Raw genomic sequence first — 16,535 nt, forward strand, 5'->3', positions numbered from 1 at the left:
GCGTGTCAATTCAGCTATCGCTAGATAGATTTCTGCCTCACCTGCTGTCTAATGTAACCAACAATCAGTGAATTATCCAATAACATGGTAGCAATTCACTGCATTTATCAAATAAATTGTATTTACATAGCACTTTTGACAGGTCAAAAACCTCAAAGTGCTTCACAAAAGCCAAAAGATACAGAGGATAGGAACATTTAAAAAGCAAAAAGCCAAATAAAAACATACAGCATGATGGAAGGTAGCTAAAAACAAAACATTTAAAATATAATATGTGCACAATAACAAGTTATAGAAGGAAATGTGTTATATATCTGCTGTGAAAGATCTGGTCCTAAAATAAGTCTGTGGCATCACTAACGATGTCTGATCAGAAGATCTCAGACTACAACAAATGAAGCTCTGAGAAGTCACAGATAGAGGAAGGGGTGGCACCACAGAGGAATTTAAAAATAACGACTAATATTTTAAAATGGATTCTTAAATGTACACATAAACCCAGAATTCTTTATACCCCTGGCAGATTTAGGTTTAAATAAATGTGGATGGAGCTAAAGATTAGGGTGATGGAAATAAGGCTTTCCAACCTCAAAAACGTGCCTCTCACTGGAAAACCCGAATCATCCAAAATACCAGTGGAAAACATGCAAAACATGCTCAGCAGTTTTTTAAAACAGGTTTGATTGCTCTAATAGCAATATAGATTTCTTCATTTATTAATAATAAATACTTTTTGTTATTTTTGGTTAGATGTAAATAAAAAGATAATTTTTAAAAACTTTACTAATAGTATATATATCCTCCAGGGGTATGAATTATTCTGGACTTATCAGCACAGGCAGCCTGTGTTACGACACCAAAATGGGAGTGATGTGTTGTCTCTTTCTGGTGTCGTTTTAAAAGCCTTGCAGCTGTTTTCTGCAATGACTATAGACAATCAACTTCCTTCATATTTTAATATGCAAACATGCTGTTCCAGTAGTCTATACGTGAAAAGAAAAAGCATGAATGATCATCACAAGCTCAGTGATCTTAGTTGGAAAAAGCAGTTCGTTGTTTCTTCTGAGTTATTTTGATTTTGTCAAGGATGGTGAGAGCGAGACATTTTTTTTCTTAAAGTCAATTTGGGTCTTGTGATTGAATGTTGTATGTGTGTGATCTACAGCCTGCCTAAACAGGGTGGTGCTACAGACAGTTTACAAAGAAAGTTAAATATTTGCAGCCCCATTTACTTTTACACACCAAATCACTAGTTATCGTAATCTTAAAAGGACATTTTATCTTGAAATGATTGAATTCAATAGGAATGGGTTACTGGAAAATTAATTGGACTGCATTCACCAACAAACCAAGTCTCTGCCTCCTACCTGCCTACATGTAAGATGATTTTCAACCTGCCTCCAACCCAGCTTTTACTATCAGACTGTCTGGTTTAATCAGTTTTGGGCTTGGCATGTTGTTAATGATGCTTCTGTGTTCTGTGCTACAAACCTATCAGCAGACTTTGCTGCAGGCTTTACTTTTCAAAACAGAACAGAAAAGAGTTCCCAAAATATAGCCATGCTGCCAAAAATTAATTACCAGGTACTGTTGCTATTATTGCAATGGATTAAAATAACTTAATACCCAAAGTGAAACTGACTGCACACAGTTATTAAAAATGGTAGGATTCTCAGGCTCAGATGTACCTAAATGTGAAGTTTGGCTTCATCGTTTATTTTCCTGACGCTCCAGATGGTTTGTTACATAAAATCATCTGGGAAGTCATTGTTGTACCAAAGGAATTTGGCAGTAGATTGAAGGAACATAACAGCTCAACAAAGTGATGCCAGTTGGTGTAATCAAGCCAGTCAGGAAAAAAAAAGAAATACTCTTATAAAAGTCATAATAGTCACTAAAATGGATTAGTCATTATTAGAAATTTAGCTCCCTCTTTAGGAGAAAACAATAGTGAACCCTATTATTTTAGTTGTGATGTAAAATGGATGGATGGATGGATGGATGGATGGATTGACAAACATGTTCTTCTTACACCTCATTTGTGAACATTATTCCAGATTAAATAAAGAGAATAATTTCTACCAACATACTTGGCCTCAAACAAACCTGTTAGAAAGTAAACTGCAGCAGATAGAAAACTCCAGAACATAGCTGCTGTTATGATGGATGGGAACACTTCTTGCTGCTTTGAACATGGGTTGAAGCGGAGTTGCTCTCCAGAGTTCCTGAATCTCAGTGCTGTCAGAAAACTCTAGCCCTCGGGGGCATCTGCACATGTTTACCCCATTTACGGTTAAACTGAGCAAAGAGAGATGCTCTTCTAAATGGAAAAGGGTTGTTTTCTCCTCAAATAGACATTGTATCAGCGAGGCAATGACTTTACACAGAAAATGAAAAGCCATTATGGTAGGCACTCTAAATGGAAATGTGTTCATTTAGGTTGAACAACATTGAGTTATATAACCAGCATGTCTGGATCATAGCTCTCTGCTAACAACCAGAGTTTCATTTTGTAACCTTTAAATTTTAGATCTAAAATTATATTTAATTTCCGTCAGCTTTCATCATATAATGCAAAGTTGTATTTTCAATTTGCTTACATGCACTTTTCATTCATTTGAACTGAAAATAAGACTTTTCAGAACTGCCCTGGTTGAGATAGATAGCAGCTCCACAGCAGGTTACAAAGTTTATTCATATAATAAACAAACTTGCAAACAATAAGAAACATATTCAAGTTATTAACATCGAATAAGAAGCAAATGGCATCAGATTATGCAAGTCTTAAACGTGGAGAGTAGTGCAAAAGTCGAGTTATCATTCATTCACAGATTTGCTGTAATCCCTAAAGGTAGTTGTGATTAATGGTTCTCCAGCCTTTCTGAAGGACTTCTTCTGTGGACTTTGCTTCTGTTTCCTTTGGACATAAATATAAACAGAACTGCCCACTGACATCCAGGTTAAAATCAGGTTATATTAAGTCAAAAAGTTTAATTTTATTAGACATCTCAATAGTGTTTTACCCAAGTTGAAAGATAGTGGTGGCAGCATAATCCTATGGGGACACTTTTCTTTAACACAGACAAACTGTTCAAAGTTGATAGCAATATAGATGGAGATAAATATAGGATAATGCTAGTAGAAAACCTGTTAGAGGCTTGAGAATGGGCTGGAGGTTCCCCTTCCAGCAGAACCTTTAACATGCAGCCAGAGCTGCAATGGAATGGCTTGGATCCCAGCATGCTCATGTGCTACGCTGGTGTTATGATTCTGGCACGTCTGCTCTACCCTGTCTCCCTGGCTGCAATCAGCAGATTAGATGCACCTGGTGGCTGCTGCAGTGTAGTGCAATCTGTGGCATGCCAAGCACCTGTGTCTTCCCTGATATATACTGACTCTGACAAGCAGACAGTGCCAGATTTTTGAAAGCCATTGTGTGAGTAGATATCCAGCGTTCCTTCCTGTCTGATCATTGTTCTTGACCTTGCCTTGCCTTTTGGATTTATGCCTCTGGCTGCTCCCTGTCGGACTATTTGGATTTTGGTTGTCGACCTTGTTTCCTGCATCTGGTTTATGCCTCTGCCTGCCCCTTGCCTGATGCCTCTTGTTCCGATCGTTGACCCTGTTTCTGTCCTTGGATTATTGAGCCAGTCTAGCCCTCGGATTATTCAGCCTGGGGTCACTTCTTAGCTGTACTGTGGAGATCACTGCCTGCTGCTCACTGAGGTTTCCCCTCTGGGTTTCAAGTTCCACTCAAGACAAAAGCAGGTTAGTGGCTTTTCTGATCCCTGCAAAATCTGGAGAGACTACAAGTCACTAATCCTTCTTTCTGCCTCAGTGATTCCTGGAAGCTGTGAGGAGTGTTACCTGTGTGACGTTTTCCTGTGGCTGAATAAACCTTATAAACTTTCAGTACTGTGTCTGGCTGAATCTTGGGTCCGCCTTTTTCTGATTCATAGCAGAAAAATCTGGCCAAAAATGGACCCATCGCCAGCCCAACAGTGGCGCACCCACGTTGATGAGGCCCTTTCCTGGTTAGGTTCTGGCTTGGAGGAATTAATTTCCACATTACGTTCTGGCAATCTTGTCTTCGAGCCGCCATCATCACAAAAGGAGCCACGCCTATCTCCGCCTGAGATGTTCAGGGGAGACCCAGACCAGTGTCGAGCTTTCCTAACTCAGTGTGAAATTCATTTTGAGATTCAGCCGTCATCCTTTCCCACTGAACGTTCTAAGGTGGCTTTTGTTATATCTCTGCTGGCAGGAAGGGTGAAGCAGTGGGGGACTGCTGAATGGCAGAACAGGTCTGCATCTTGTGCCTTCTATGAAACTTTTTCCAAGGAACTCATTTGAGTTTTTAACCCTGTTCTTTCAAGTCGTGAAGCTGCAAGAGGCTTACTGTCCCTCAAACAGGGTGATCAGTCTGTCTCGTCTTATATAATTGACTTTCATTTGTTGGCCGCAGAGAGCCGTTGGAATGAGGCAGCACAGATGGATGCATTTATGCAAGGACTAAACGCAGACATCAAGGATGAGTTAGCAACCCATGACTACCCCTCTTCCCTGAAACAACTCGAGGACCTGGATGCTCGCATTGACATTCGGCTGGCAGAGAGAGGGAGGGGGAAGCGACATGAGGAGGGTCGCTCCTCATTAACTCAGGGTCCTGCACTCTGGCATGAGAGAAGGAGTTGGTCACCTCTCACTGAGGAAAATGAGGATTGTGAGCCCATGCAGTTGGACAGAACCAAGATTACCCCTGAAGAGAAGGATCGTCGGACAAGATTCAAGCTCTGTTTTTATTGTGGAGAAAAGGGACATTTAGCACTCAGGTGTCCCTAAAAGGACAGGCTCAGCAGAGGAAGGGAGTTTTCTACTGAGCCGAAGTCAGCTAACTGCTTCCTCCTTCTTGTTTCCTGCTCATTTTCGAACCTCTTCCATGTCTTTCCAGGGGGCCGTGTTTATTGATTCAGGAGCAGACACTGAATTCATGAATGAAGCATTCGCCATTAAGAACAACATAAAGCTCATTCCGTCAGCTGACACGTAAAGTGCTAGCATTGGATGGTCACAGCATGAACAATTCACACCTCAGGACGGAGGAGATTACCTTAACAGTTGGAGGTAATCATCAAGAGAATGTAACCTTCATGATCATAAATTCACCTGAACTTCCTGTTGTCCTAGGGACCTCCTGGTTGCAGAAACACAACCCTCACATTGACTGGAAGAGAAAAGAAGTTCTGGGTTGGTCTGAGTCATGTTCCGCTGACTGTCTTTTGTCTGCTGCTACAGAGGTCATTGTGGAGAATGAGGTTGAGGAGACCTATCCGGATTTATCCAAGGTACCTCAAGAATACCATGATCTAAAGGAAGTATTTAATAAGATTAAGGCTAAGAACGCTCTGGCTCATGCTGTTCATTCGGCTCGTCATGACTGTGATCTGTTCAGAGAGCAGTATGAGGAGGAGCAGGAGGCCAAAGCTGAGCTGCAGCGTGCTATGTCCAAGGCTAACAGTGAGGTGGCTCAGTGGAGAACCATGGATGAAACTGATGCCATTCAGCGCACTGAGGAGCTCGAGGAGGCCAAGAAAAAGCTTGCCCAGTGTCTTCAGGATGCGGAAGAGTCCATCGAGGCCGTGAATGTGAAATGTGCCTCTCTGGAGAAGACCAAACAGAGGCTACAGGGTGAAGTGGAGGTCTTGATGATTGACGTGGAGAGAGCTAATGCTCTGGCTGCAAACCTGGACAAGAAGCAGAGGAACTTTGACAAGGTTCTTGCAGAGTGGAAGCAGAAGTATGAAGAGAGTCAGGTCGAGCTGGAAGGAGCTCTGAAGGAGGCGCGTGCTTTGAACACAGAGATGTTCAAAATGAAAAACTCCTATGAAGAAGCTCTGTGCCACCTGGAGACCCTGAAGAGGGAGAACAAGAACCTGCAACAGGAAATAAGTGATTTGACCGAGCATATTAGTGAAACAGGAAAGACAATTCATGAACTGGAGAAGGGTAAGAAAACTGCAGAGAATGAGGTCAGGAGCAGGAACGATGCCCTAAGGTGCCAAAGAATATGGAGAAAGGCCAGGAGGTCGATGAACAGAATGTCACTGATTCAGTCAAGAACAGCCAACCGGAGACGGATCCCTGCCCCTAAGTACCAGGTGGGGCAGAAAGTTTGGCTCTCTCACTTCTTACCTGTGTGACGTTTTCCTGTGGCTGAATAAACCTTTTAAACTTTCAGTACTGTGTCTGGCTGAATCTTGGGTCCGCCTTTTTCTGATTCATAGCGGCTGGTCAAACTGGAATCCAGACCCTGAATCTCTTGTAAGGCTTGAAAATTGTTGTTTACAATGCTCTCCATCCAATTTTACTGAGCTTGAGCTGCAAACATAAATGGGCAAATATTTTGTCTGTAGATGTAAAAAGCTGACAGGGTCATAACCCAGAAGAGTTGCAGCTATAATTGCAGTAAAAGGTGATTGTCCAAAGTATTGGTACAGGGAGGTTGAATGCCAGTGTGTGCCATACTTTTCAGGTTTTTATTTGTAAAACATAAATCTGACTAATCATATTCTACACTTTAAGTCTATCACATAAAATCTCCATAAAATATATTTATTTTGAGGTATAAGTTCGAGCGGTTTGAATACATTAGTCTTATTCGGTGGCAGAGATAAGTGATATAAAGCACTAAATTGTACATTAAGGCTTTCATTTGGGCCAGTAAGTGTCCTTTATTTCAAAGCATTTATGTAATTCAAAAAGATATTCTTCAATATGATATTTTAAAATCTGCTAATGGTAACTGATGATGAAAGTTTATTTATTATCTCAATGGTTTTAAAACACAAAACTAAAACATTCAGTTGAAAGAGATTACTATTAAACAAGCAGAATTAACACATAAAGTTTATCTTTGATTATTCAAGATTGTAAAACTGAAAAGAAGAGAAGCAGCATTGTAATCTTTACTGCAAGGTGTTGTTTTAATGTGTTGCTTCTGTCTCTCGTGTCTTGTTTCTGCAGTTCCCGATGATCAACGAGTTTGGGGAGGACACCAATTCCTACTGCTCCTTCGAAAGTAAAGACACAGTGCTACTGCAGTCAGAAAATGGCAACCTGCACCAGAGAGTCAACGTCCTGACCCATGAGGTACAAACTCAGATCCGGAAGTAAAACAAGGGGATAGAAAATCCAATTTAACACGTATTCTTTTTTATGCTGTGGCTAAAATAATCCCTTTATCATACTAAAGTATTTTTTAGAGGATTCATTCAGCAGAAATCCCTCTTTCATTAAAAACTAATTTAATTACATCTGAATTTAGGTTAAGACATCTCCAGAGCTAATTAGTCTGCTCAGGCTTCCTGTCTGGGTAAAAATGACAACAAATGGATGCAATTGGATGTCCAAGAATGAAGTGTGACTCTGGAGCTTCAGCCTGATGTTCTGGAGCTTCAGACTGAAGTTCACTTGCATGCATTATAGATTAGTCTGCAGAATTTGTCTTTGGAAATGTTAAAGTCAGAGCAGAAGATGAGGGCAACATCTTTGTTAGTGTCCATACATGCTTCAAGCATATTTCAGAGCGGCGCTTTGAGTGTTTTTCTGCTCAGCTATAACTCCAGCGCTCACACAACTGTGTGAACAAGCGCATGGGGAAATGAGAGGCGGCTCACACAGGAAGGTCGTGGTGAAACTGGTAGCAGCAGTGGTAAAAAAAAAGAAAAAAAAAAGCGCTATAGAGTGGGGAAATGGTTTGTAAGAGCAGCAGAGATGATTAACGTGGGACTCCGCAGGTCATGGGGGTGTCTGCCACCTGGCATTCAGACTGATGAAATGAGACATGGCTCACTGAGCATGCGCTGTGGGAACCCAACCAATACAGCATAAAGAATCTCAATTTATACATAGTGTAGAGGCTATACTGCCTAAAGTATTCACTCATGTGCCTTCACACACGTTTAAAGTATAAAGGTGAGTAGCATCCTGTTCTTAATCCATGCGGTTTAATATGATGTTAATCAACCCTTTTGCAGCTATAACAGCTTCCATTCCTCTGGGAAGGCTTTCCACAAGACTTTAGAGTGTGTTTGTGTTTTTTTGACCATTCAGACTCTGTCTGATGAGAAGACATGGCTTGCAGTATCTGTTCTAATTAATACCAAAGGTGTTCTGTCCCATTGGTGTCAGGACTCTGTGCAGACCAGTTAAGTTCTTCCACACCAAACTCCCTCATCCATTATGGACCTAGCTTCGGGCACTGGTGCACTGTCATGTTGGAAGAGGAAGTGGCTGTCCCCACACTGTTCCAACAAAGTTAACATAAAATTAGTATGTTGACATTCTGAAGTATTAAGAATGCCTTTCAAGAGAACTAAGGGGCAGAATCACCTCCTGAGTAACACCCCCACACCACAGCCCCCTCAGCACCAAACCAAGACATGTCCCTTAAATTAACAAACAGAGTAATGTTTCTTCACTCTAGAAAACAAATCTCCTCTGCTGTAGAGTTCAATGGTAGTAGTCTTTTTTTTTGGTGGATTTCAACAACAGCCTTCTCGATAAACCCAAAAAAAAAGTTTTCTTTTTCTGGTTGGAACACACATTTCTGTCAAAGTTTAACTTGTCAAATATATAAGCCAAATTGTCACCATGACACCAAAGGGAAATTAGCTAGGGTGCAACCCAGGAAGACGAAGGCTCAAACCTGCCATGAACTGGAAGGTGATGGAACATCAGGGTCACTGACTGCATTGAAGCCAGCAACATGGGCTGTGATTGTGCCTCCAAGAAAGAAGCTGCTGCTCATAAAATTTACACCTTCAAGCTCGACTGAAATTTTCAGCAGCCTACATGTACGACCCAAGTTTCTTCTTGAGAAATGTTTTATAGTCAGATGGGACAAAGATTTAACCACATTGATACTATTTAGCCACAATGACAAGAATAATGTTTGGGTAAGTGAAGGTAAGCTATTCAGACCTAAGACCACAGCACCATCTGTCAAGTATGATGATGGAAGCTGTGTGCCTATGTTGCTGCCAGTGGGTTCATTGGAGAAGGTTAGCAGAATAATGAAGAGGCAGGACTAACCCCAAATTTTCTCAACTTCATCTCGAATCAAAAGCTGACTGGTTGAAACTTGGAAACAATTTGGTGTTCTAATCAGACAATGATCACAAATCAAAACTGGACATGGAATAGATAAAGCAGGCCAACATTAAGCTTCTTGAATGGCCCTGTCCTTGACCCTGTTGTGAAGTTATAGAATGTGCCGAAAAGCTGGGTCCTTGCCAATATATCGACTGCTTTAAATTAACTCTATCAATTCTGAAAATAAGGCTTGTAAAATGTCCGGCAAGACTGGTTGCAAACACCGTGTGATTTCTAAGCAATTTGTGAAGGAAGATTGAACCAAATTAGTGGCGGTGACATACATATTTGAGACTGTCTGTTTAATTTTGATCTTGTATAGATTAGGGAAAATCCAGAATTAATTCAAACCTAACAAACAAATTCTTATTAAAATTCTTTCATAAATGTATGTAGATCTCCATCAGGAACAGTATACAGTCATATTCAAAAATTAGAATATGCGTTTGGATGAGACTCGTTCTTCAAATTAGAAGTACCTTTCTACAATAACAACATTTCTATCAAGTATTAAACGTACTTTTCATTAAGCCCACATTTTTGCATGAATTTTTCTTTTTGGTCCGATGTAATATTCTAATCTTAAATGTCATTACCTGTAAGTGAAAAATCATAATAAACCCAAATACAGGCTTTAAAACATCAGTCTGTGTGTAAATACTCTATATAATGTGTTTTACTAAGTGGATTGAGTTACTGGAATAAATGAACTTTTAAATAATATTTTAATTGACTAAAAATGACTGTATATATGTTTAAAAACATTTTCTACCATCTTTTCTTCGCAATACCCTTTAAACATTTTCACATTTTGTTTTGTTGCAACCACAAACTTCACAAAGTATTTTATTGGGTTTACATGTGACAGTCCAACTTAATATAGTACATAGTTATGAAGTGGTAGGAAAACATTTCATAGTTTTCAAAAAGTCAGTCAGTCAGTAATTTCCTCCGCTTATTCCATAGTGGGTCGCGGGGGAGCTGGTGCCTATCTCCAGCAGTCTATGGGCGAGAGGCAGGGTACACCCTGGACAGGTCGCCAGTCCATCGCAGGGCAACACACAAACAACCATACACACACTCATTCATACACCTAAGGGCAATTTAGAGTTGTTTTAAAAAAGTTTCACATAAAAAATTTGAAAACAGTAGCATGCATTTCTATTCAGCCCCTCTGAGTCAACACTGTGTAAAACCTCCTTTTCCAGCAGTTATAGCTGCAAGTCTTTTGGGGTAGGTCTTTACGAGCTTTAAACATCTAGAGGCCAACATTTTGCCTCCTCTTTTTGCAAAATAGCTCAAACTCTTCAGATTGGATGGATAGTGCCTGCGAACATTGTTTGTAGGTCTTGCCACAGATTCTCAACTGGATTTAGGACTGGTCTTTGATATTGCCATTCTGAACATGAATATGCTTTGATCAAAACCATTCTATTGTATCTCTGGGTGTATGTTTTGTAGATGGTGAACATCCGCCTTGGTCTGGAGTCTTCTGTAGCCTCTAACAGGTTTCTTTCAGTGCTACCCTGTATTTAGTCAAATCCATCTTCTTATCAACTGACCAGTTTTTCTGTCCCAACTGAGGAAATGCATCCCCACAGTATGATGCTTCCACCACCATGTGTCACTATTGGGTGATGTGCAGTGTTAGTTTTCCTTCCCACAGTATTTTGCATGTAATTGACTAATGACATATAATTTCTCACAGATGGGTTCTTTTTACTGACAAGGCACCTTCTGAAGACAACTTTATTTAGGCGATTTTATTTAGGTGTCAAGGTTTTGAGGTTGTGTTGGACCCATATGCAGAGCAGAGCCAAGGACCATAATGGTGAGTGATAATTGTTTTAAAAATGAATATTAAATACTAAACATACTAAACACATAAATAACTCATGAACCTAATCCAATATGAACAGTAAGTTGAAGAACACAGATAAGGGAAGTGCAGAGAATCCAAAGAACCAAAACTCAAAACCTAACACGGGCAGATCCAGAGATTAGGGGTATAAAAATTAAAATGCATTTCACGCATTTCAGATCTTTACTTGTAAAAAACACTTTGAAAGCAATGTATCATTTTACCTGTAGTTCACATTTGTACTATGGTCTATCATATCATATCCCAATAAAATACTGCTGTATTCTTTTACAAAGCTTTCCATAAGCCATCCACAAACCAGTGCCAGTTTTCTCCATGTTTCGATCGACAGATTGTACATTTCTCTGTGCTCTGACATGCTGCATTAGTATGTATCTCTCTGTTTAATTCAATCTCTCACTGATGCTCCCACTCTGTTGTCTGAAAGTGACTTATGTTTTCTTTCCAGATTCTTTGATAAGCTCTTTCCCTCACCCACATTAAAAATCTCCCAATTTCACTCAGTTTTGGATAATCTCACTGCTTTCAGCTCTTTCAAATAAGATTGTGTCTCACTGTGATATACATCATGCCACACTGTAAGAAGACTAACCCACCAAGACATCAAACATGTCTCTTTTTTTATAAGCCTGTGACATTGGGTAAGGGCTGTGTTGCGCATGCTGACGTCTCAGAATTTCAGTGTCCTAGTTTCACTTGGTTACAAAACATCTTCTTGAGGGACATGTTTGATGACTCTCATAATAGAAGTTTTCCATTCTTTTTCCTTAGTGGGGTAGTTTGAAAACTAAGAAGGGAAAATGTGTCAACTTGGTTTTGTCTGTGTGTATGTCCATGTTTTTCAGCTTTTTATCTGTGTCTCCTTAGCTCCAAAAGCGAAAGGAAAGGGAGGAGCAGCTGGAGGATGTGATCCAGGCCTACGAGAAGATCCACATGGAGAAGAACAACCTCCAGAGGGACCTAGACAAGATGGTCAGTGGCAACACTTAGATAGCTTTTTATTGCAGTCTAATGGTTTATTCATCAAGTAGATTAGATTTATACTTTGTAAATCCTGATCAGATTTGAATACAAGAGATGATATCATTAATATTTAATGAAATATGTGAATTTACATGTAAAAATATAACTTATATGAATACTATGAGAGTTCTTCTAGTTTGGTACCAGTTCAGTGAAACTTTGCAGCAATTTAGCAGTTACCTGCTGCAGATATCATCATATTTCTGTAAACCAAACAATTTGACATATTATCGAGAAGCTTTCCATTTTACCTTCTGCATATATATTTTTGTCTTTTTTCCAATAACTTTAGCATCATGGCAGTAGATTAATAAATGTTTTTCAAGGGTTGTAGCCCTTGAAATTTGTTACGTTACAGCCACAAACTTCAATGTATTTAATTTTATGTGAAAGACCAACGTAGCATAGTGCATAATTCTAGAGAATCTGAGTGTGGCCTGCATTTGTATTGAGCCCCTTGAGTTAACATTTTGTAGTTGAAGATGTGATTGCACCTTTCACTCCAGTTCAGTCAGATTGGAAGGCGAGCATCTGTGAACATCAACTTTCAAGTCTTGCCACAGATTCTCAATTGGATTTAGGTCTAGATTTTGACTGTGCCCTTTTAATACATGCCTATAATTTAATCCATTCAGTTATAGATCTGGCTGCATGTTTAGGATTGTTTTCCTCCTGAAAGATGAACCTTCACCTTAGAACCAGGTCTTTTTCAGCCTCTAGCTACAACTACGTATGTGCCTCACATAAGGATAGTATATTATGCGAACTTTTGGCTTTCCTCTACACAGAACGTGTTGCACACTGGCCATAAATGTTATTTTAGGTCTCATCTTACCAGAGCACCTTCTTCTACATGTTTGCCTTGTACCCCTACATGGCTTATATGGCTTTCTTTTAACAGTGGCTTTCTTCTAGCCACTCTTGTTACAATATATAGATGTTTGGGTTTTGTTTTTATTTTGGATTAGTTTTCTGCATCTCTTTATTATTTTTCAGGTCTTGCCTATGATCATTATTGTTTATGCTCTCCAGGTGGTGCTTTATTAGTTCATTTAATTAGGGTTAGTTTCTTTCTTATTCTTGTATTCTGTTCATGGAGCATTTTTAGTTCTGTTGTATCTGTAAGATATTTAATTTTGTTAGATTGTGTCCATGTATTTCTGTTTTCTTTCCAGTCATGTTTTGGTTCTCATTCTGAGCCTTTGCCACCATAATCAGCTTCTTATATCATCCCCTTGAGTCATGCCCGTCAGTCTCCCTGTCTGTTGTTATTATTATGATTATATTCTTTAATATTTAATTAAACAATAATTTGGTCTGTTAAGTGTTGTTCTGTGAAAACCAACTTAATATGGTGGTGTTATTAAGACAATAGAGAAAAGGGTGAATCAAGCTCTGGCGTTACTGAACAGCAAAACTCTGCACCCACAGAATAAATTTACACAACTTCTTAAAATACAATAATTTATTGGCAAAAATAATTGAACTCCAAGCAAAACATATTTCAATCAACAAACTCTTTACTATACTAGAACAATCCAACTAAAACTACCAAGCAAAATGAAAGAATAAGGAAAACAATTAACTATTGACAAATGGAGTTGAAACGAAAATTCAACATGGAAGACTCACCTTGTCCAATCACTCCTGGAGCTGGTTGCTCCAATCAACGGCAGGTCTGCACTCCTCCTCGGCCAACCATCTCCCAGGGCATCAGTTTTAAAGACCTTCTGCATGGAAGACACCGCTCTTCTGCTGAGCTTCGACTCTCCTCCACCCCTTCTCCACCATGGGCTCCCAACTGCTTCCATACCAAGGCCTACGCCACCACCAGGATCGGATCCCAGGGGGGAAGATGTACCTAATCATAATCATAAGATGTTTATTCAAACTCATTTTCATCCTCAGCGTTCACGTCTCCCTAAGGGGTCCGAGCGCCAAATAAATAATCTTTCATTAATAAACTCTTTAACCGTCTTCCTGTTGTTTCTCCATTATGTGAGTCTTTCCAGGTTGAAATAAACACGAGAATCAAAAATGGTTAAAATACATGACCAATAAAATGATGCAATATTACCATTCTATGTTATTTATGTTGAGAACCAAGGATTATCTTTAGGAACCTGGAAATGAGGTTGAGTTTGTCTTAGAACTAACTTAGAGCAATAATATGTATACCTTTAAACAACAATGGAAGAACAGATAGAAAAATAACTGTTTGAGAAATGGCTTTCTTCTTGCCATTCTTCCATAAAGGCCAGATTTGTGCAGTGTACAACTGATTGTTGTCCTATGGACAGACTCTTCCGCCTCAGCTGTAGATCTCTGCAGTTCATCCAGAGTGATCATGGGCCTCTTGGCTGCATCTCTGATCAGTCTTCTCCTTGTTCGAGATGAAAGTTTAGAGGGACGGCCGGGTCTTGGTAGATTTGCAGTGGTCTGATACTCCTTCCATTTCAATATGATTGCTTGCACAGTGCTCCTTGGGATGTTTAAAGCTTGGGAAATCTTTTTGTATCCAAATCCGGCTTTAAACTTCTCCACAACAGTATCTCGGACTTGTCTGGTGTGTTCCTTGGTTTTCATGATGCTCTCTGCGGTTTGAACATAACCCTGAGCCTATCACAGAGCAGGTGCATTTATACGGAGACTTGATTACACACAGGTGGATTCTATTTATCATCATCAATCATTTGGGACAACATTGGATCATTCAGAGATCCTCACTGAACTTCTGGAGTGAGTTTGCTGCACTGAAAGTAAATGGGCCGAATAATATTGCACGCCCCACTTTTCAGTTTTTTATTTGTTAAAAAAGTTTGCCACATCCAATAAATTTCATTCCACTTCACGATTGTGTCCCACTTGTTGTTGATTCTTCACAAAAAATTAGAATTTTATATCTTTATGTTTCAAGCCTGAAATGTGGCAAGAGGTTGACCAGTTCAAGGGGGCCGAGTACTTTTGCAAGGCACTGTATACCTTAAAATACCATTAATATACTCCTTAATGTGCACGAGAGCTGGTGGCCAGTTATGGCCGATTTGTGTTTAAAATCCCCTTCAAATAAAGTTGTCTTTACTTAAAACCACAACTCGGAGCAAATGGCAGGCATCATGGCTCAAATGTTTGTTCACCTTAGCTGGAGAGACAACATGCTAGCACTTGAGTAGCTGAGTTTCTCAACACAAACATAAGCAAACTTCATGAAATAAATTTCTCTCCCAAACACCACCTCTTATGTGAACCGTTCTGAAGAAGAGATGTCCTAGGGTGGCTAATTGAGGAGCGAAGTTGTCCTGGACATCCAGCCTTGTGGCAGGCAGAAAAAAAGGGACTATTGCAGCTGCTTCAGTGGCCGTGATACGGGGAATGTAGTTCCCGTTACCTGGACATGCACGCAAGAAGGTGTGCGTTGCTGGCGGCTCCAATGTTGTCGTCTTTCAGGCAGGGGGAAAACTACTTAACTCAGCATTGTTAGAGACAGGGTCTCTGCTGGGAATCTCTTGTTGCATCTATGTAGGCGTCACACAGAGAAGTTCAAGCCGCCCCTTTCGTATGAGCACTGGATTAATTGATTCAGCTGATCATACTTAACTTTGTTGTTTCTTTCGATTGCCAGTTATTCGACCATCAGATTGTAGTCACTTTGGATCCAAGGATTCTTTGAAGAAGTAGTCTTATACTCGCCAGCGAGCTTAAAGACCTTTTAGCTGACGTGCGTACCTCTCCGTTAGCTCTGGTCTGCAGTCGGATAGAGGGTGAGCGGAAAGGGGGAACAGGTTTTTGTTCAGGGATTCCAGTTCCGATTCCCCCTCTTCCTGGGCTGAGCTAGAAGTATGTTAATGTGATTTTTAAAGGTGCAGGGAGGTTCATACCGGGATCGTCAGTCTATGCTCTATCCATGTTTTCAATCCATGGCTGGGGTCCCAACACTGTCTCCCCTGTGTCTGACACTATATATGCTCTTCAGTTCTGTTTGCCCCTCACTTGTTTATTCTGCTTTGTTCATACTAAGTCTGCTCATGTTCATTCCATTGTTATTGCCCACGCTCCATGCCTCTACTCACCGTGCTGCTCCTGCTTACCTGTCTGCAATTGGGTCCCACACCAAGAGCTTTCATGATAACTCTTACATAAGAAAAGATTTGTGGAGTGCTCCACTAATAGTTGTCCTTCCACCAGATTCCCCCACCTCTGCTTTGGATCTCTTTAGCTCCTCCAGAGTTAACATTTCACTGAAGGCCCTTTATTATCTGCTAAGTATGAATCTGTTTCTTTTTAAAACAAAATGAATTTGCTGATCCTGCAAACTGTAATCTAGCTAAAAATATTTTTGGAAAAGATTCTGTTTTCAGCAATTGTTTTAATTATTCTTGCACCCCTGAAGAAATAAAGCACATGGGACTTAACTTTAATTTGTGTATCATTCTGCTGGCCGAATCTTTAAAAATCGAATTGATTCTAAGTGCTTACA

At 40.0% G+C, this 16,535-nt stretch overlaps 1 protein-coding gene across 1 annotated transcript in view; it reads left to right on the plus strand.

The window, feature by feature from the left end:
* tbkbp1 (TBK1 binding protein 1) overlaps window positions 1–16,535 on the plus strand; it is a 116,115-nt gene that overhangs the window by 59,056 nt on the left and 40,524 nt on the right. Inside the window, exons 3-4 of the mRNA XM_047377602.1 lie at window positions 7,024–7,149; window positions 11,903–12,007. Coding sequence (XP_047233558.1) covers window positions 7,024–7,149; window positions 11,903–12,007 — 231 coding nt within the window. The remainder of the gene's footprint in view (window positions 1–7,023; window positions 7,150–11,902; window positions 12,008–16,535) is intronic.

The sequence above is a fragment of the Girardinichthys multiradiatus genome, chromosome 10, assembly GCF_021462225.1.
Source record: "Girardinichthys multiradiatus isolate DD_20200921_A chromosome 10, DD_fGirMul_XY1, whole genome shotgun sequence".
Taxonomy (NCBI): domain Eukaryota; kingdom Metazoa; phylum Chordata; class Actinopteri; order Cyprinodontiformes; family Goodeidae; genus Girardinichthys; species Girardinichthys multiradiatus.